At 35.1% G+C, this 20,829-nt stretch overlaps 1 protein-coding gene across 1 annotated transcript in view; it reads right to left on the bottom strand.

Moving 5' to 3' along the window:
- The window catches only part of ZNF407 (zinc finger protein 407), a 445,122-nt gene that overhangs the window by 126,839 nt on the left and 297,454 nt on the right, over window positions 1-20,829 (bottom strand). The window contains exon 8 of the mRNA XM_063077217.1: window positions 20,143-20,321. Coding sequence (XP_062933287.1) covers window positions 20,143-20,321 — 179 coding nt within the window. The remainder of the gene's footprint in view (window positions 1-20,142; window positions 20,322-20,829) is intronic.

Here is a 20,829-nt window from a genome sequence, read left to right as displayed (position 1 = left end):
TCCCCCTTTTCTGGTTCTGGTTTTTGTCTTATGTAACCCCAAGGTTATGGAAATATTATGAAGTTGTCTCCATCATCACCTGATTATGTAAGCATTTAAAATAAAAATTCTATTCATGTGAAAAAAATTTTTAAAAAGACATAATGCCTACTTTATCATTATTTAATATCTCCTTCTTTGCTTCACTCCTTCACACTTCAATTATTAAATGTCTGTGGTTAATAAATAAAAGATCCCAAAACACAATTGTCTAAGATAGTTCTATATTAGTCTTCTGATGTCAAATTATTATTGAGCTACTGAACATCATCATATAAAAAAATCTACTTGTTATCTTATGCTTTGTTTCTAAATAGAAAACATCATAGTGATTACCTGTCAATATATAAAGATCTAACTAAAATAAAGAAGTTCAATTTCTCATTTTTTAATTAAAATATTTCAGTATATTTTCTCTTAAGAGTCCAGATTTCAGAATAAAAAACAAAGTAAAAGGAAAGTGCAGAGTGAGAAATCTAAAGGGTGTTTTAGGTATGCATTTATATATAAATGAATACATATTACAAGCAACAGAAATAGTTTCCTAAATATAATAAATAAATGATATGTGATCAAGAATGCACCTTTAGAATTTAGGATACTTTATTAACCTTCCCTCCTGGATCAAAAGGCATCCTTACACTAGCTCACACTGAACTTTGGATCATGTTTTATCCAGCAATGTCAATTCTATCTCCAGGCTCTAAATTATTGTTTTCCCTCCTTGTGCTTTTATAATCCTTCCAAGGACAAGGGAGCAAGCTGTCTCCTCTGGTGGGGTGACTACTACCTATCCCTATTTGCTTGGTGCAAACACAGCCAAGTTCCTTTGTGAACTGATCATTTTCTAGAGGTCATTCAGACCATAATTTCAGGCCCTAGCCACTATCCTGATGGTCCTTCTTAGGAAATTGGACCCAGTGGGAACGTTTTCTCCCTCTGCTTAGTCTACGGGTCAGCATTTTCCTTCCCTTGTAGTTCTTAATTCCCTTAAGTGGCAATTATTTAAGACACAGTTAGAGAAGATGCAATTGACATCCATCCAATAAAATCTAAATATTAAAAAGGACAGAAAAATTCAGCATGATTACTAAGAATAGATGGGACAGCATTTAGCATTTGAAAGGTACCAACCGAAGTGGTACATGAGTAAATGGATAAAATTTTTTAAAACGGTTGGAGGTTAAAAAAAAAAAATTAAAATGAACTAAAAAGGCATACTATGTGTTAAACAGACAGTGTCTTAATAACAAAAAGTTAATACCATAGTCAGAGTCAAGAAAAAGGCGGAAAGATCACTCTAATAAACAGTACCTGGAAATCCACCCAAGGCAGCAGGTACAGAAAGCCTAAATTTTAAATTTTTAAACAGCATATGATAAAAATGAGATTAGTACATTGGTCCAAAATATACATTCTTAAAAGAGGTGACCTATTTGTGCTAAAAGCATGATGCTTGTGAATGAGATCACTGTATCTGTGAAATGACATATGAGGAAAATTATGATGATTAAATGAACATAATAAATAAGGTCAAAGGTTCTAAAAGAAGCCAAAGGAGAAAGGTAAGAATTCTGAATTTTATGTGGCTCATTCATAAGTTTATGGAAAAACCACAGGCATGGGCAAAAGAAAAGAAATGAATTAAAATGACAACCTATTCAAGAAACACAACTGCAAAAGTCCTCAATATGAGTATTATGCAGATAGTAATAAATATAACATGTGAGCTGTGGGTGCTATGGACTATTGTGCTTCCAGGTCTAGCCAATATATTTTTATTAAAGGTACCACTTTTTCCCATGGCATATATTTAAAAGCATGTAAATATCTGTGAAGTTTTAATGACTGATTCAAATCCAGTTACATATCTAAATTTTTAAAATTTAATATTCAGAATCTGATCTTCGATTTAACTGACCACCTGCCAGGTAAATCAAAGAACAGTGTTTTGCCAAGAAAATCCCACATGACATATATAAAACATGGTAGACACCTTTAAAATTTTAAATTTCTTGGTTAAGGTGGGTTTTCATACATAAAACTGAAGTCATTCCATTAGGACCACTCTTCAGGTTCTAACTCTCACAACCGTGAAAGGTCTACTCCCTATAATAAATCCCTTATTCTACATCACTCAAAATGGTTCTCCTTCTGTGATCACATCTTGACTGATAAAACACTTTGGGGATGGTGACATTTAATCCAAGTATCACCTATAATACTGTCAATTACCTGGCATATAATAGTAGCATAATAGTGTTAAAATGAAACCAAAAGCTGGCTTCAAACTTGTATTACTATAAGTTTGGGTCAGTTACTTTACCTCATTTTCCCCCCTTATCATTAAGTTAGCAAAAACAGATTGTTCTGGAAATTAAATAATACTTTCAAAAACAGCCTAATATCAGGCAAATAGTAAGTGCTTGTTGTATAAAACAGTGATCATTACATATAATGTGGTCAATTATTTAGAATAAAAGGGAATTAACTCAATTACTTTCTAAATCTTTCCTATACTCAAGAGATCAGAAACAAGATGGTTGTGCAGAAGCCTTCTCTAATACTCTACACAGATCATTTCCCCAGGTTTGCCTTCCCAAAGCAACGTTGACTTTTTCTGTATAGACCTTATATGGCAATTATTTGTGTGGATGCTTAATTAGTGTCTATTCTCTACTAAAAGTACAAGTAAGACAACAACCATGGCTATTTCGCTTACACCTGTTTTTTTGATGCCTAGTACAGTGCAGTAGGGCACATTGTATGTAGGTGCTCTGTAAATATTTGTTAAATGTACAAAGTGAATTATGTCAATTTCCAAAAAATATTATGGTAGCAAAATGTCCAAATTTATTTTGTGACAATCTAGCATATCTCATCATAAGAGTAGTTATAAATTCCCAATTAATTTCTAGTCATATCAGGACATTTAAAATGTGTTTTACAACATATTAAGAAGAAGAATATAAATCTCATGAACTTAAAGAAGTTTTTTTAAAAAGCTTAAAAATGACTAATTCAGCTTTTCAAAGATAAAATTCAGAAATCACCAGATATAGTAAAAATGCTTGGTAAATATTAAAGAAAGCTTAGATTGGTAAATATTAAAGAAAGCGTAGATTACCGTATTTCTGAGATGGGGTGGGTACCTTCGTGTTCTGATTCCATAGGGTAAACCCTATATAACTGGGATCACATACCCCAATTTTCTAAAATTTTATGTTATGGTGTTTTAAATAAAGATTCATATCAGAAACAAGGATCCTGTCTGTGGCTGGTTTAGCAACAAAAGGAAACAGCCATACACTTGAAGAAATCCTACAGGAACTTCTCTTTTCTCAGAAGGTAGAAATAGTGGGATAGGTATAATAGCCTTTTCCTTTATTGTGTAGAAGCACAGGGCTCACTTAGACTCAATAATGAGCAGAAACATGCAAAAGTGAAGTATAATTAAACATAAATACTCAGATAAAATATTTGCATAAATTAACATGTTATATTTCAGGTCTATCTCAAAACCTTTAGGCCAAACATTCAATTTTATCTGCACTATGATGATAAAATATTGTTTCTTACACTTTGAGTGAAAATGACTATGCATATTAATGTAATAGGTGAACATCTTGACATCTTAATGCCTAGAAGATGAACACACCCAAATTGATCTTGCCATAAATAACAAAAATATGCAGCCCTGGATTACAAATGTCTTTGTCAATGTAAAAAAGATATTAAAAAATTTGATATGTTCAAAGTGAACATCAAATATCTCTAAAATGTCTAACACATTTTCTTAGACACAGATAAACTGGAGTGAAAAATAAAAAAGAAAATATATTAAGCACTGTAACAAAATTAAAGCCAGAAATAAGGATGAAAATAATACATTAGGAAAACATTAAAGTAAAACAAAAACAAACATAAAGTGTTCTTTGGCCTCTTTTAAAGAGCTCTCCTGTTTTGTTTCTCTTCCTTCTCAGCACTTTCCTGTATGCGATGTACAATCCAACTTTTCAACTCGATCCCATTGTATGCGTGATGTCAACCCTATAGTCTCTTCCGCCTGCTGAGTGTTTCCAGCCTATCTCTTTTCGCCTCTCTGATTGCTCAATTCTAACAAAACCAAGTACTCTTCTACTTGCCTTCCTGCACTTCAGATTAATCATCTTCATTTACACTTGAGTTGTGCAAGTTATGGCCACATTTCCATCCCTGTAGCAAACACTATTTCCAACACTCCTTTAAATAGCAAGAACAAGTCAAAAGAATTTAATTAAAATTAAATGTGTACAAGAAGGACTATATCTGGTACTATTCTATCTGGTCCTTTATTTAGGCGTAAAGCTTGCTCTGTCTGAATAACAAGGTTAATCTCACAAAGCCTAATCCTAACGATGGTTTATTTGTAAAACACCAAGAAGTACCATAGTTCAGCATCGACTGGATGCTCTATAAAAATGTCAATAAATTCAATAAATACCTAGTTAATAACATAAAGAATGTTAAAATATGGTACTTAACTATCTGACAAGTGGGAAAGGTTATGAGTTTGATATCTTTTTAAAACAATAAAACCTCAGATGAAATCAACTGTAATACTACCAAACAGTACACTAAAATTTCAAGAGTGCTATCTGGGCATTTTTATGTCATTTTACACTAACAAATTCTTTAAAGCAAATGGTCTATTTATTAGAAACAGACTTGCTTCTAATGAAGAGAACAGGGTATGTAAACATGAATAGGTAAGTTGTGCTGACAATCCAGGTCATTTGTGTTAATATAAAACGTAACTTGAAATATACACTCCTGTCACTCTAGAGCAGCACCTACTGGCATAATTAAAAAGAACACAGAAGATATGGAGTACTTTCAGATATATATTTTATTAATTAAATAATTATAGAGCACTTCATATGTGCCAGGCACTCTTTTAAGTACTTACAAATATTAACTTATTTAATCAGTCTAAGACATTTATCGCTAAAAAAGATTAACAGACATAAACCTTACTCCAAGATACAAAAGGACCTATTTCATTAGTTTGAGATGTAGCTTCTATTTAAGACGACCACAGAATTCAAATCTGTCCCTTGGCCAACATCTGGAAGAAAACCAGTATTGTAATGTATTTAATTTAGTGAAACCAGGCAAGGAATGTGAAAAGAAATTCTGAAAGGTAGTCCCCGAAAAAGAGTTCCCTCCCAATAGAAAAAAATTAAATTGAATATCCCATGCAATGTGATTAATCTCTGTTACTTACAAAGGAATTTCGCCTTTTCCTTTATAAACAAGAAATCACTCATGCTAGGTTTTTATTTTAAGCATGAACTAAAATTATGATTTTTCACAAGAAGAAAGAATGACTTTCTGCCAATCACACTGACATGCTACTCAACAAATGGCACTAATAGCTGTGACAAGAATGAATGTGTCTGAGGAGAGCTTTTTAAAAAGATCTAGACCAGCCATCAAAAAACACTATTTTATCCAGTTGGGGCCTATGTTATATTCTGCTGCAGTAAAAGCTATTAGGCGTTTTAAGTGACTACTTTACAATGATGGATTTTCATCTATTAAAAGAATGTACCTAAGTGTTTTTAATCTTACTTAGAAACAATGGAAACAATAAGAAAGTGTAAGCATGTCTGTAAGTTCAAATATGCTACTTCATATTTTTCCTCAATAAATTAATTCTGCAAATTCACTCAAACGATCTATACATTTCAGATGCTGATCTGTTTGGTCTATTTAATTTTGGAGGCTCAAGCCAATTAGTATAAGTTTTGTATTACCTCTTCCCCATGTTCACTTTCCCCACCCCAATCAAATCTGTGCCCTAAATGACCCGTCACCAACCTACGTGCCTGTTTAATATCTTCTAATATGGATATGTGTGGAAAATCAAGAAAAGATAGGAGTAACTGCTTTTTGTACAGTATTTGTAATTTTTCAAAATTATGGCAAAATACACATAACATAAAATCTACCATCTTTACCATGTCAAGTGCACAGTTCAGTAGTGTTATGTATATTCACACTGTTCTACAAGCAATCTTCAGAACTTTTTCTTCTTTCAAAACTGTAAATCTGTACCCATTCCTCCCTCCCCCAGCCCAAGGCAACTAGCTTTTCATTTTCTGTCTCTATGATTTCGACTGCTCTAGCACCTCATATATACGTGGAGTCAATACAGTACTTGTCTTCTGTGACTGGCTTATTCCACTTGGCCTAATGTCCTTAAGGTTCATCCATGTCGGGACATGTGCCAGAATCTCCTTCATTCTTAAGGCTCAATAACATTCGATGGTATGAATATACCACCTGTTGTTTGCCTATTCTCTCACTGACGGACATTTGGGATGCTTCCACTTTATAACTACTGTGAATAGTACAGCCACAAATGTGAATGTACAGATATCTTCGGGACTCTGCTTTCAGTTCTTTTGGGTACACGCGCAGTAATGGGATTGCTGGATCATATGGTTATCCTGTGTTTAATTTTTTGAGGACCTGCCATAGTGTTTCCATGGCAGCTGCACCATTTTACTTTCCTCCACAGTGCCCGAGGGTCCAATTTCTCCACATCCTTATCAATACTTGTTATTTTCTGCTTTTTGATACCAGATACCCTAATGGGTATGAGACAGTAAGAGTAATTATTTTGTAAAGTGGATTTCCTAGATAATAAGAGAAATATAGTGAACACAAAATACAAAATTGGTATTGTTTATAATAATGGCAAAGATCACCAGAGAAAAATGATATCATAAGCAGAAAGTAAAAAATTATCTCATTCAATTGTATAAAAAAATAGGGAATAATAATTTTACTGGGCACTATATTCTGAATGTAAATAAATATACAGATCTCATTTTATTTATCTACAAGATTTTTTTGAATAATTGGTTATAACAAATATCAAGCATAGTAAGCTCCCCTCAGTCAAAAGGTCATTCAGGAGAAGAAAAAGACAGTGACAAATTGTGACAAATCAGACAAATTCTTGATGGCTTTAAATTAGGTCTCACAGTAATAAAGAGATGAGATATGTGAAGTTGAAGAAAAATACATGTATCTAACTGTAGAATTTTAAGCGTAAAATTTTAAACCCATGTATGTTTAATTTTAGAAATTGCTAAGGTTATAGAGAGTAAAGAATTGACCCAAAGAAGTATTGTTAACTTATTTTAAACAAAAGTTCAAAGGCAATTTAATGGAGAAAGGATAGTGCTGTTGACAAATATTGCTCAAATAAGATGCTTATATGCAAAAAACCTCCCCAAAAGAACCTTGACTTATATCTCATACATTATACAAAATATGACTCAAAATGGATCATAGATTAAAATGTAAAAGCATAAAGCTCCTGGAAGAAAATATATGAGTTATTCTTCATAACTTGAGTTAAGCCAATAATTTTTAGATACTATATCAAAAGCACAAACCATGAAGAAAAAATAATAAACTGGACATCATGAATACTATAAACTTTTGTCTGGATAGACACTGTTTAGAGGGGAAAAAAAGACAAGCCCACAGACTGGAAGAAAATATCTACAAATCGTATTTCTTTTCTTTTCTTTCCTTTTTTTGGCAGTTGGCCAGTATGAGGAACTGAACCCTCGACCTTGGTGTTACAAGGCTATGCTCTAACCAACCAATCTAAGTGGCCAGTCTTGCAAATTATATTTCTGACAAATGACTTGAGTCAAAAATATATTAAAAATACTCCAAAACTCTCTCAAAACTGAATCCAATGACATAAGGGGCAAGTTATTTCAAAAGACACTTCATTAAAGAAGATACACAGGTAGCAAGTAAGCAAAAGAAGTGATGTTCAACATCATTAGTGATCAGACACAAATTAGAACAGGATACCAGTGAATACCAATGAAGTGACTCAAACAAAAGTTAACTGACAATACCAAGTGCTGGTGAAGACGTGGAGCAACAGGAACTCTCATGCATTGTTGATGCGAGTACAAATGTATGGATGCTCTGAAAAATAGTTTGACAGTTTCTTTGAGAAGTTAAATACACACATACTCTATATTTCAGGTATCCCATTTCTAGGCTTTTACCCAAGAAAACTGAGACCTTACATTCATACAAAATGCTTGTTATAATGAATGTCTATAGCATCTCTATTCACAATTGCCCAAAAGAACAAACCTCGATGTGGTATTTCAGTCTGGTTTTGATTTGCATTTCCCTGATGAGTAGTGATGTTGAGCATATTCCCATGTTTTCATATTTCAAAAGGCTTACTGGCCATTTGTGCATCTTTGAGGAAATGGCTATTCAGATCCTTTGCCCACTTTTTAATTAGGTTGTTTACCTTGCTATTGATGAGTGGTACAAGTACCTTCTTTATTCTGGATATAAGTCCCTCATCAGATGGATTTGTAAATATTTTCTCCCATTTTATAGGGTTTCCTTTCATTTTCTTTTCTTTTATTTTGTCTATACATACAATGTGGTTGACTACTGTGGTCCATTACCAAAACCTCCCTCCCTCCTCCCTCTCCCCCTCCCTCCCAACCATGCCCTTTCTGTATGCTTGTCTTATCAACTTCAAGGAATTTTAATTGTTATGTCTTCTCCCCCCGGGCCAGTTTTTTTTGTGTGTGTGTGTGAATTTATTTATTTATTTTTAGCTCCCACCAATAAGTGAGAACATGTGGTATTTCTCTTTCTGTGCCTGACTTGTTTTACTTAATATAATTCTCTCTAGGTCCATCCATGTCGTTGCAAATGGCTGTATTTCATTCTTTTTTATAGCTCAGTAGTATTCCATCATGTAAATATACCACATTTTCCGTGTCCACTCATCCCATTTTCTTGATGATGTCCTTCGAAGCACAAAACTTTTTAATTTTGATGAAGTTCAATTTATCTATTTTTTCTTTTGTCACTTGTGCTTTTGGTTCCACATCCAAGAAACCATTGTTGAGCTAAGGTCACAAAGATTTATTTGTATGTTTTCCTCAAAGGGTTTTACAGTTTTAGCTCTTATACTTAGGTCTAAGATACTTTATGTACTAGATAAATAGACAGAAAAAAAAACATGCACATTCATGGGAATGCCAAGGTTGGTGTACACACATGCAGGCCTAGGAGCAGAAGTACAGAGAAGCAATGAGCAGACTTAGCAAACTGTCGCAGGTTACAAATACCACTCTGCAATCAAAGTAACCAGGGCTCCTTAAAGAAGTGGTTGATTTCAGGATCAGGGCAGGGAAAAAACAAGACAAGGCTAGAGCACACTGTGGTGCCAGAAAGTAAAGAGGGGCTCACAAAATTACGAGGGCACATCGAAGAGTGAGGAGCCCCCCTGAAAGGGCGTGTGTGGCCAAAGCTGCAGCAGAAAGAACAAGAAAAATAACCATGGTACTGAATTATACACCATAGAATAAAATAAGTCTACACTGATAAAAGTAAAGAGAACAAATAAATAATTAGGACAGAAGGGTTATTCCTTACAGAAGAATTCTAGTTACCAAATGTAAAAAGAATGAACTAAGAAGAAAATCACTATGAACACCAGATCTTATTCAGGCAAGATTCTCTGATGAATGTCAAAATGAGCGGGCAAACGTTTGAGCACAAATAGGCTATTTGTATAATCTGCAAGTATTTCCCCCAGATATGTATCAGTTAAAAGGGGAAAAACAGTAAGTTCACAGTGGAAAAATCTGGAACCCCACCTTGTGTCACTGCTCCAGGTTAGCACCTTCAGTTGTAATGTGCCCTTGCTGTGACAATACATCTCTTCCAGGGAATCTTACATAGCCTCAGTCAAATCACGAATAACATGAGAATAATCCAAATTAAGGGACATTCTACAAAATAAGTCACCTATATTCTTTAAAAGTGCTAAGGTCATGAAAGACCAAAAAACCATCATGGACCAGAGAAAACTAAGATGACATGACAACTAAAGGGAATGTCAGTTCCTGGGCTGGATTCTGGAAAAGAAAAAGGACGTGAGTAGGAAAACTGGTGATTTCTGAATAAAAACTATAGTGTAGAAAACAGTATTGTACCAATGCTAATTCCTTTGGTTTTTGTAATTGTACTATGGTTACATATGATGCTAACACTTCAGGAAGCTGAGTGAAGGATATATGGAAACTTTTGGCTGGGGTCAAAATACATGTATAAGTGTGTGTAAATTTTTTAAATGTCTAAGTTATATCAGGTTAAGCAGTTAATAAAAGCTCTATATAAAAGTAAAAGCCACACAAATTACCTAATAAAATCATACTGCCTCACTATAACTTTCCACAATCAATTTTTTTCCCCTTAAAATGCTGACAGATAAAGTTGTTAGGGGATATACGATCATAATTTTGTTTTCTTTTTTCTTAAAACTATTTTACCTTTCAGAATCCAGTTAATGAATGCTGCAAATGTTAGTCCTGATAAGATCATAATTCTGCCTGTCGATGTGGTAATCACACTGTCATGTACCTGTGCAACCTTGTGGCAGCAAGGAAAGAACATAAAAGAAAGTTTTAATGTGGCTCTGAATTACACAGGCTACTTATACGTAGCCAGGTTTCCCAAGAAAGAGGAGGATAGTTTTTTTCCACAAAAAAATTAAACATCCCTCTGATACTTTACTTTAAGATCAGGTAGTCAGAGGATGAGGCTGAATGATGTGAGAGCCAAAAATTAACCAAAAATGATTAATTAAATAAATTTCCATGAATTTCAGATATCTTCAGCCAATCTTACTAGGTGTTACTAAAAAAAGCTGTAGTTTAATTGTGTACTCTGACTTTAATTGTTACAAATGCCATTAAGAACTTCACAGAGTGTGAAAATATACACTAGAAAGAACTTTATTTCCAGAACAACATTCTTTTTAAAAAATAGTTTTAAAAATACCAAGTACAGTAGGTAACATATAAAGAACAGAAATAAGTTATTTAAGTGATGTTTCTACTCTGAAAAAAAGTTTAATATAGGCCTTCTCTAGCCCTAATTTTAGACATATGCACAGACTGTCATGATAATATATGTATGAATACTAATATATACACACGGATTCATTACTCAACAGCAACTTGAAATAAATTTTAAAAATCATTTCAGTCCTTTCCTTCTACTTTCTTACTACTGAAACAACAATAACAAAATGTAGTACCTTTTGCTTTTTAAAAAAAATCTCAATATCATTTGCAGCAACACGGATGAGCTTGGAGAAAATTATGTTAAGTGAAATAAGCCAGGCACAGAAAGAGAAATACCGCATGTCCTCACTCATAAGTGGGAGCTAAGAAACAAAGAAAGAAACAAAGACCATAATAAAACATTGAACTTTCAGAAGGAGAGAACAGACCTATAGTTACTAGAGGTGGGGAAGGGGAGGGGGAGGGGGATAGAGAGTAATTGTGTAAGGAACACAAATAGCAATTACGACTTGTAATGATGAACATGCTAATAATATTGATTTGATCATCACACATTGTACACAGTCAACTCTGTACCCCATAAATATGTATAAATTAAAAATTTTTTAAAAATCTCAATACCAAAGATAATTTTCTACAATTGTCAAAGCTCTTTCATATGTATTATCTAATTGGAACCTCACATTCAAAAGAAAAGCTAAACACTGTTACTTATTATGCAGTTGAGAAATACGACACCGAATGATGGTGAGTGACTGCTCACGAAGTCGCACATTTCAATAGTGATAAAGTCCCTCCTAAAACCTCACTCATTTGACTCCATCCCTCCATCCGCCCCTCCCTGTGTCAGGCTTTGTACAAGGAAGTACAGCTCCAGCTGTGGAAACATTCACCATGGTGTTTTTTAATTATTACATCATTCTACCCTAATACAAGTATTCAAATGAATGATAAGAATTTCCTTAATCCATGGACACTGATTTTTTTAAAGCACCTGTATGATCAGGATTATGTAATTGTAAAACTCCTGAAGACAGTCATGGATGATTCAGCCACACTGTAGTCAACTTAACCTCTGGAAGGTCCATTTTTAAAAATCATTAAATTAGGAATAACACCCATCAGAGATTTGTTTTTGAAGATTTAATGGTCTAGTGAAAAGTCTGGCACCCTCACTATTACTACCCTTCCTTTCTTTCTTTGTAATTGAGAAAGCAAATTGTGATAGTGTGAAAAATAGAGTTCTTTGGTCCTACTCACTGACCCCTTACCATAGGTGACCACACATTGAAACAATTTGGATTACTCTGGATCACTGTCCCGCAGAAGGACTGCAAGAAGGAACCAGCTAAAGGGTGACCCAAACAGACAGACAGACAGAGGCAAATGTCTGTCTAACACTACTCTGCAGTGTTAAGCAGATAAAGGAAGTTTTCATGCATACTAAAGAAAAGTTACAGAGAGAATATATGTATTCTCGAGCAGATTAAATGTAAAAATATTTAAGGATGTATCATTAGAAGGTTTTGAAAAAAAACTTATTTCAGTATATTATTTAATAAAAGAAATGGTGATAAGTTAAAAGGTCTGCTTAACTTATCAGTAAATTAGCACATGTACTAATAAATATTAACAAATGAGATATTCCTGGATACCAATTATATTATTGAAAAAAGTAGGTGGATGAATATATTGCTCTGCCATTATTCACCCATTGACTACAAAGACAGTTCCTTCTAAACTCAGGAATTCCAACAGGAATGAGAGTGAGGAAGTGAATGAAGAGAAAGGTCAGCTACCCAGACATTGAATTCCCTGGGCCATAATGGGCATTGTGGAGACTGCTCTAGGAGAAGGTGCCAGAAGATGCAGACAGGAGTTTGAAAGGAACAACGACATTTAGCAGCAGTTAAAAAAAATAGTAAATTAACCCATGGATGATGTCTGAGGTAAAAGAATCAAATTGTTGAACTGTTAATTATTTTAGGAAGTCTTCTGTTAGTAGTGAAGTATCAGGAGACTGGAAAACAAGGCATCCAGTCTGAAGGTTAAAAAGAAAGAGGGGAGAGGCTATAAATTATAGACCTATAAGTCTAACATCTATTTTAGGAAATAACTTTGAGATGATACTTATGGATGAGCTTAATGATACATCTGGAGAAGTACAATTTAATAGGAGTGAGTCAGCATGGATTTACCAAAGGCAATCATGTCAGAAAAAATTTTGTTCCATTTTAGGTTGAAGAAATAATTGGTTTATGTAAGGGAAAACCAATGAAATACTGTCAGGATTTTCTGAGATTTTTGGACCTTTTCATAAAATGAATTATTGTACAAAAATGTCATGACATGTTGTCAGAGCATCCAACTAACAAAAGGGGAATAAAGTGACTGGGTTAAAAATAGAGGGCCAAGAGGAGTTTGGAAAAGACGGCCTTCTACAAGCTCTGTATATCAGAACACTAATGCTGTTAATTGATATATTAGAAAATTTGAATATATCGCTAAATAAGAGGGAATGATTAAGACAAAAGGCTATAGCTGTCTTATCATAACTGCGATAGATGAAGCAAATGGGCTCAAAGGTAGACTATGAAATTTAATCTGCCTAAGCATAAAGTGATTCATCTGGATAGAATTAAGGAATCAACTAGGTGCAGTTTAAATGGTACTGACTTAGTTACATTAGGAAGGGAAAAAGATGTGGGGTTTTGAAAAGAGTCGAACTTTCACATTCTTAGTCTTATAACTGGGTAAGAAGCAAATGTTATGGAAGGCAGTTAAACAATACATGTTATAAAGAATACAAAAATTAATTTTCTTAGAATATGAGAATCTTAATCTGTGAAGAGAGGTTGATAGATTGATGAGCTATCACTCTGTAAGGTAATAATGCTCTTTAAAAAATTTTTATTGAATCATAATTGATTATACATACTTTTGGGGTTCAATGTTGACGTATGTTGAGCAAATCAATATTACTGGCACATATATCATTACAAACTATACTTATTCTTTATGCTCCTTGTCCGATCTCTCCCTATCCCCCTCTCCCTCCCCACTCTCACCACTGATAACCCTAGATTTCTTCTCTCCCTCTGAAAAAGTAATGGTTACTCTGTTGATTTGTTGCCTAGATGATCTGTCCAATGCTGAGAGGTGTGTTCAGGTCCCACAATATTACGGTAGAGCAGATGCTTCTTCTATTACTCTGGAATGGGCTTTGTGGAGAGAAACATCCTCTTCTTTTCTTTGGTCTCTGTTGGTGACTCTCCTTGTGTCAATGTACCCCAGTGGCTGGTGGACCAACTGCATGGTGGTTGTAATGTCTAGCTGCTTTTGTGGCAGCCATGGTTACTGTGGTAGCTGTGGTGAGCTACCCACATGGAGGTGATATTTTTGGAATGCTCCGTGGCACTGGAGGTGTGCCTGGCTGTGGGGGAGTCCAGTCCCTGGCTGTATGCCTTGAGTCCCTGGGCAGGCCCCAAGGTGCTGGCAGTGTGCCTGGTGGTGGGTGGGGGGGTCCGGTCCCCAGTTCTATGCCTCGAGTCCCTGGGTGGGCCCCAAGGCACTGGTGGAGTGCCTGGTGTGTGTGGGGGGGTCCAGTCCCTGGCTCCATACCTCAGGTCCCCAGGCAGGCCCTGAGGCACTGATGGTGTGCCTGGTTATGGACAGGGGAGCCCTGGCGGGCTCCGAGGCACTGATTAATGTATATTTTTAAATGATTGTCTTGAAAATAAAATCAATTTAAATATGATATAAAAGTATAACAGTAGAAAAATAAATTATGAAAAATACCATATCATCATTTAATGCTTAATTTTGCCTGAAAAGAGAACACTGTTCTAATTACCTTTAGAAAAGACAGAAACATTTACTACATTTAAAGTCTCAGCTTCTGAGAGAGAAATATAAAATAACTAAATCAACCTCATAGCCTCAGTGCTGTGCTCATACTCTTAGAAAGTGACCACACTATCTCTGGGTCTTGCAGTGAGCACTCATCCATGAGCAGAGTGTCACTCAACAGCAAACAGGGTCTTTGAGTTACAGAAGCATAACGGTTAAGTCTGTTCCTTGGAACTTGTGAGAAAATACATCTCTTTCTTCTTAGGTACAATCAACAGAGGCTCAGCAAGCTCCCCTGAACCCTTGCCTTTGGCCTTTTCTATCTTCATACCCCCTCTTCCTTCGGGGTTATGTTTAAAGCATTCTGAGATATAACCACTGAGTGAACTATGCATGAAGTCAGATTGAAGGTCACGTGTATTGCAAACAGACATGTATTTAATTTGTTCTCTAGGTGCAGTGAATGAAAACCAAGCTTATTCATGGGAAAAAAAGATGACAAAAATACAATGGCTAAAACTGTAGAGATCAAATCAAGATCATTTCTGAAATTAAACAAATTTCACTAAATAGAAAAAAAATGTACAATGACAAAAAATTCGGACCACTTTGATGTTAATTTTGTGGGGTTTAATGTGATTGTAAAACCTCATCATATGAGATATAGAGTGGACATAAATGGACTGCTTTAGAAATCTGGAGGAGGAAGGAATGCTGTTTTTAAAAAGTATATACAAAAAAGTACACAACTCACAGGAGAGTTTGATGAATTTTCTCCAAGTGAACACAACAGTGTCCCAATATTGGGATTAAGAAACAGAATGTCACCAATACCAGTGTGCCTCATTCCAGTGACTGATGCCCACAAAGGAAAACATACCCTGACTTCTAACACTATATATTTATTTTGCCTGTTTTTATATTTAACGTAAATGTAATCACACAGAATGTACTCCTTTGTGTCTGGCTTGGTTCACCCAATGACAACACCATGATATTTATTTCACATTGTTCCTTGTGCTTGTAGTTCATTCACTCTCACTGACGTAGAGTGTTCCTTATGTAAATACAAACCTTTTTCATTCCACTGGATGGACATTTGGGTAGTTTTGATTTTTGACCAAGATGATATCAATAATTACATTAAGTATACACACTAAAGTAAAAGACTATTTCACATAAAAGACCAAATTGTCCAGGCAGATAAAGAAACAAAATGCAACTATATGCTGCTTATAAAGAAGCTGGTGTAGCTACATTAATATGAAATAGCAGAATTGCTACAGATACAAAGGAACACTTCATAATTATAAGGAACATATATATACTCTTTAATATGTGTGTGTGTACATGTGTATGTGTATAAAACAATCATAAAGTTCTAAGTACATAGTGATATATCTTCAAAATATATAGAGCCAAAGTTAACATAATTAAAAACAAAAATAGACAAATCCACAATCACAGTGAGAAAATTCAATATACCTCTCTCTCTTTTTTTTTCTTTTTGTGGCTGGCCAGTATGGGGACCTGAACCCTTGACCTTGGTGTTACAAGGCTGTGCTACCCCTCTGAGTAGCTGATAGACCAACATTAAAAAAATCAGTAAGAATACAGGCAATCTGAACACAGTGAACAAATTTGACAGAGAATTAGACTATGGCACCAACACTGCCAGTATTTATGTTCTTTTCTAGCGTGTCTCAAACATTTACCAAAACTCACCATTTGCTGGGCATAAAGTAGCCTACGCAAATTTCTAAAGACTAAAATAATTCAGATTATGTTCTGTAAACACGGTAAATTTAAACTAGAAATCGGTTTCTATTACCGTTTTAATAGTTAACCAAGAGATAATCAGAAAATCTTAAACTACCTGGAAATTGAATAATACATTTCTAAATAAACCATGGTTAAAAAAAAAAAAAATAAGCCACTTTTCCCCTGTGTTTCAAACAGGGTTACAATTAAAATTAAAACTCACATACAGCCTTTCATTCCCTGGAGTTTGAAGTGTAAAACAATACCAAAATCATTTTCCTAGTCCCCAAAAAGGCTTGAGAAAAAATACAATAAATCATCCACCTCTGCTAGACAGAGAAGAAAAAACAACTGGGCAGCCATTTAGGTTAAGGATTATCACATCAAACAGTTTACATATAGTATTATCTCATTTAGATCACATGAACACTGTGTGGTAGACGTCAGTAGCACCATCTTGGAGAGGGGAAAACTGAGGCCCACAGAGTTAAAGTTTCCAAAGTCATATATCAAAGGAATGATAAAGTTTAAGTTAGAAACTATCCTGCTCCAAAGACCACACCAAGAGAAACACGGGATGCTGGAGCTAGGAGGAACTAGAAATAATTCATTAAAACTTCTAAATTCACTGATAAGGAATCTGAAGCTCATAGATCTTCAAAATGCCCAATGTTACGAAGTGGCACAGCAGGGACCTGAATCTGGTCTCCTCAGAGCTCCAGTTTTATGGTATTTGCATAAATTACATTACCTACAAAACTGCAGTTATACACCAATGTAGAGATACCAGGCGAATAGCACACCCAATGAAAAACCTCTTCCTGTGGAACATTTCAAACAAAAAATAAAATACTTTATTTTAATATGTATATTTCCAAATATCATCTCAACTAAAATTTAAGATACCCCAAATCACACAATTTACGGTCTTTTTCTGCTGCTAAATGTTAAATGTTTTTCTTCTTAGGGAATTCTAGAAGTCTCATCTACATGGCATAGCCGTGTCAGGACTAGAGGGAGATTTTTTTTGGAGGGGGATGGTGCTTAGGGTAGTTTTAAACTCAACCCTTTATTAAAAGAACTGCATACTATATCACTGAATTTTGATTTACAAAAGTCTCAACATGTTGACCTTGCAGATAGCAGGAGAATGCAGCTAAGAGTGTCCTTCAGGACTGGATGTGAACTACCCTTCGGTTTTCTGCTACTCCATTGTGTTTTAACAACCTCCCATCATTGAGTTCTTCAACTACGGTGCCTAATACCAACACACAACAGGTAATTAGGGCAGTGACAATGTGATTCAAATATTACCCTGAAATGTATCACAGGTGATTTAGAATTCTGAGGTTCAAAAAAAGCTACTCTAAAGAACTTTACCATTTTTAAAGTTTTCTCTTAATAAGCTAGTTTATTAAACCAAGAATATTACTGAAGAGCAATATTGCCACACATAGGAAAGAATAAACAGGCAATACCCCCAGATGTATAACTTGGATTTCTTTTGTGAAAATTCTTGGGAATGCTACTATGACTTCTGTAGAAAAATGTTTCTAACATAATTATAATATAGAGAAAACCAGAACTATATACACACGAGCACCACACACATGCACAAGGGAACAAGGATGATTTTTCTTAAACTTTTTTGGTAACAAATGAGATCTCAAAGCACATCACCAGGTAACATTCTGTCTCACTAGCACAGTAAGAACGTAAGGAAGGCAGTCTGCCCTTACCATGCAGAACCACAGTGAACATTTCTAGGGTCTGCAATTAGCTGTCTTCCCCTTCAGCATCTGTTTCTTTTAAAAGTTATAGATACTTTATTTATTATTGTCTGACTAGTGCAAGGGAAGGGAGAAAGAGATAAGTCAGTGCTGCACCTGAGGTCGGTGAAGCGCTACTACCCTGAAGAAAGGACTCTGCCAACAACCCATCATAACTTAGTTCATGTCGCCTGGCCGTTTCCTGAAGTGCCTCCTTTTGTAGGCAGTGCTTCCAGCCTCTGCACTGTCACACACTCATATTTATGAAGAACCCATAGGTACTGATACCAGAGATATTTCAACTTGACTCTATCTGTTTTTGTGAATTAAAGCTGATAAACCGCCTAGTGCAAAACCTTTACAGTGATAAACTCATCGAAATGGGAAGAACAGAAACCTGTTTTTGTTTGTTTGTTTTCCAAAAATAGCCCTGGATACAACAGAGATATTACTAAATCAGAGATTCTACCATCACTTAAATAAGTCAATCATATAAACATTAACTGAGAAATGTGAAAGAACACATGAGCAAAAAACAACTTTATATCCATATGCTGTCAAATGTATTAAGAATATTATTCTAACAAATTATTCATCAAGTTCTATTTCCTTTAACGTAGATATTACATGAGCAAATATTGTTTCAATGTTTTAGAAAACAGAGTCTTGTATTTTAGTTGGGATTTCCCATGACTTTCCAACACTATTATAGGGATCCCCACCATCACCACCTCTGCCAACCACCTCCTTTGTATTGCACATGATAGATATAAAATGTTCTGTGCTAACAGCTTCATGGCTATTATCTTTTTTAATTCTTACAATGACCCTATTAAGCAGGCACTATCCCACACATTTATATATGAGAAATCTGAGGCCTGGTGAGGTCAGCCTGCCTGAGGTCATACTGCCAATAAGGGGAGAAGTAGAGTTTAAAAGTAGCTCTAACTGGTCCCAAAGCATCACAAAGTATCAATTGGCATTATTTAACACAACATTGCGTGTGCTAAATTTCAGAATGTTCCTCTAAATTTACTTCAGGCTAAGTACTTCCTCAATTAGGTCCCACACCCATAATCCATCATTTTGTTGTTCTGCACAGTAAGAAGTCAATGCTCGAGGAGTACTTGTTAATTAAACAAAAAGTTGGGCTATAGGATCAGACTGTTTTACCCTGCAATTGTTGCTACATCTCTGATACCTTCCAGAGCAGCTGACTTGCAATCCCAGAGGCCTTGATAATCTTGGCAGCCACTGCTATCACCAGCAGGCACTTTCCTAAACCCAGGCAACAGGCCCCTCCTGATTGCTAGGAAATGGTGGCACTATGCTACCCCCAAGCTGCCTGACTCACTCTCCTCAGTCACATTCTTTTCCTTTCCAGATACTCACTGGAAAACGATGATGCAAAGAGGTAGGGCATAACATTCTAAATCACAAACATTTTTTGAAAAAAATTAATAATCTTACCAATTAGTCAAAATACAAAGCTCAAACAACTACTCTCATTTCAGTTCAACTATGTTTTGAATGTTTGCAATTATTAACTTTGTTGTCCTAGGATGATTATTTTGTCAGATTTGCTTTTTTGATAAAATACAGTTGAAAAGACCTGTGGGATCCCCTGAGTGGGATAAGAATGGAATGGACATTTTAATAGGTCTTGAAACAGATACTATCACATACTCTACTCCATATTAAAATAAATCATGGTACTGTACAAATAGCATTATAACTACTGTGATCGATTCAATGAAATCCTGTTAAAAATATGTACTTTAATAGCTTCAGTCCCTTACCAGCATGCAGGTAAGCGAGGTCAGGGTTTTCAATATCAGGATGTTGTTCTTTCAAGTGGTTTCGGAATTCCACAGGAACGTTTGTCCCGTAGTCACACTTGGGGCAGTTGTACATCTTGACTCCTTCATGCTTGCCAGTATGCAAAATGTGTTTGCGGATATTTTCAGCACAGTTTGACCTACCAAGAAAGAAAGAAAAGTAAATGAGATTAAGGTCAAATAGATAACATTACACCATAAATAATGGTATTAGCTAACATTTACACAGACCTTTCTACATGTCAGGTACTAGTCTAAGTGCTATACTCATATAATAATTAACTGACATAATACATCAATCCTATGGGGCTGATAGTTTTCAAAATCCTGGTGTGAATTTCTAAGTTGGTCTTTTACCTTAGCAATTCATTTCTATGTAGTACTGAAAATACAAAATCCCAGGTTCTATTATTTTAATATTAAATTATTCTGGTACCACTTGAGGGCAGTGAAGGTGTTTGTTCATCCCCAGGAACACACCTACCACCACTGCAGGGTAGTACAAAAGGAAAACACTGTCACCTCTGCTGAATTTACAGCATTTAAGAAACAGACACTTTGTCTTTTAAGTTCTGTCAAGTGATTTGCTTCTAAGGAAGGCTCTAAAATAGTTTGATAAAAATGTGGTTAGAATTCGTCCCCTACCCC

Source organism: Cynocephalus volans, chromosome 13, assembly GCF_027409185.1.
Source record: "Cynocephalus volans isolate mCynVol1 chromosome 13, mCynVol1.pri, whole genome shotgun sequence".
Taxonomy (NCBI): domain Eukaryota; kingdom Metazoa; phylum Chordata; class Mammalia; order Dermoptera; family Cynocephalidae; genus Cynocephalus; species Cynocephalus volans.
This window is presented reverse-complemented; position numbering and strand designations above follow the sequence as displayed.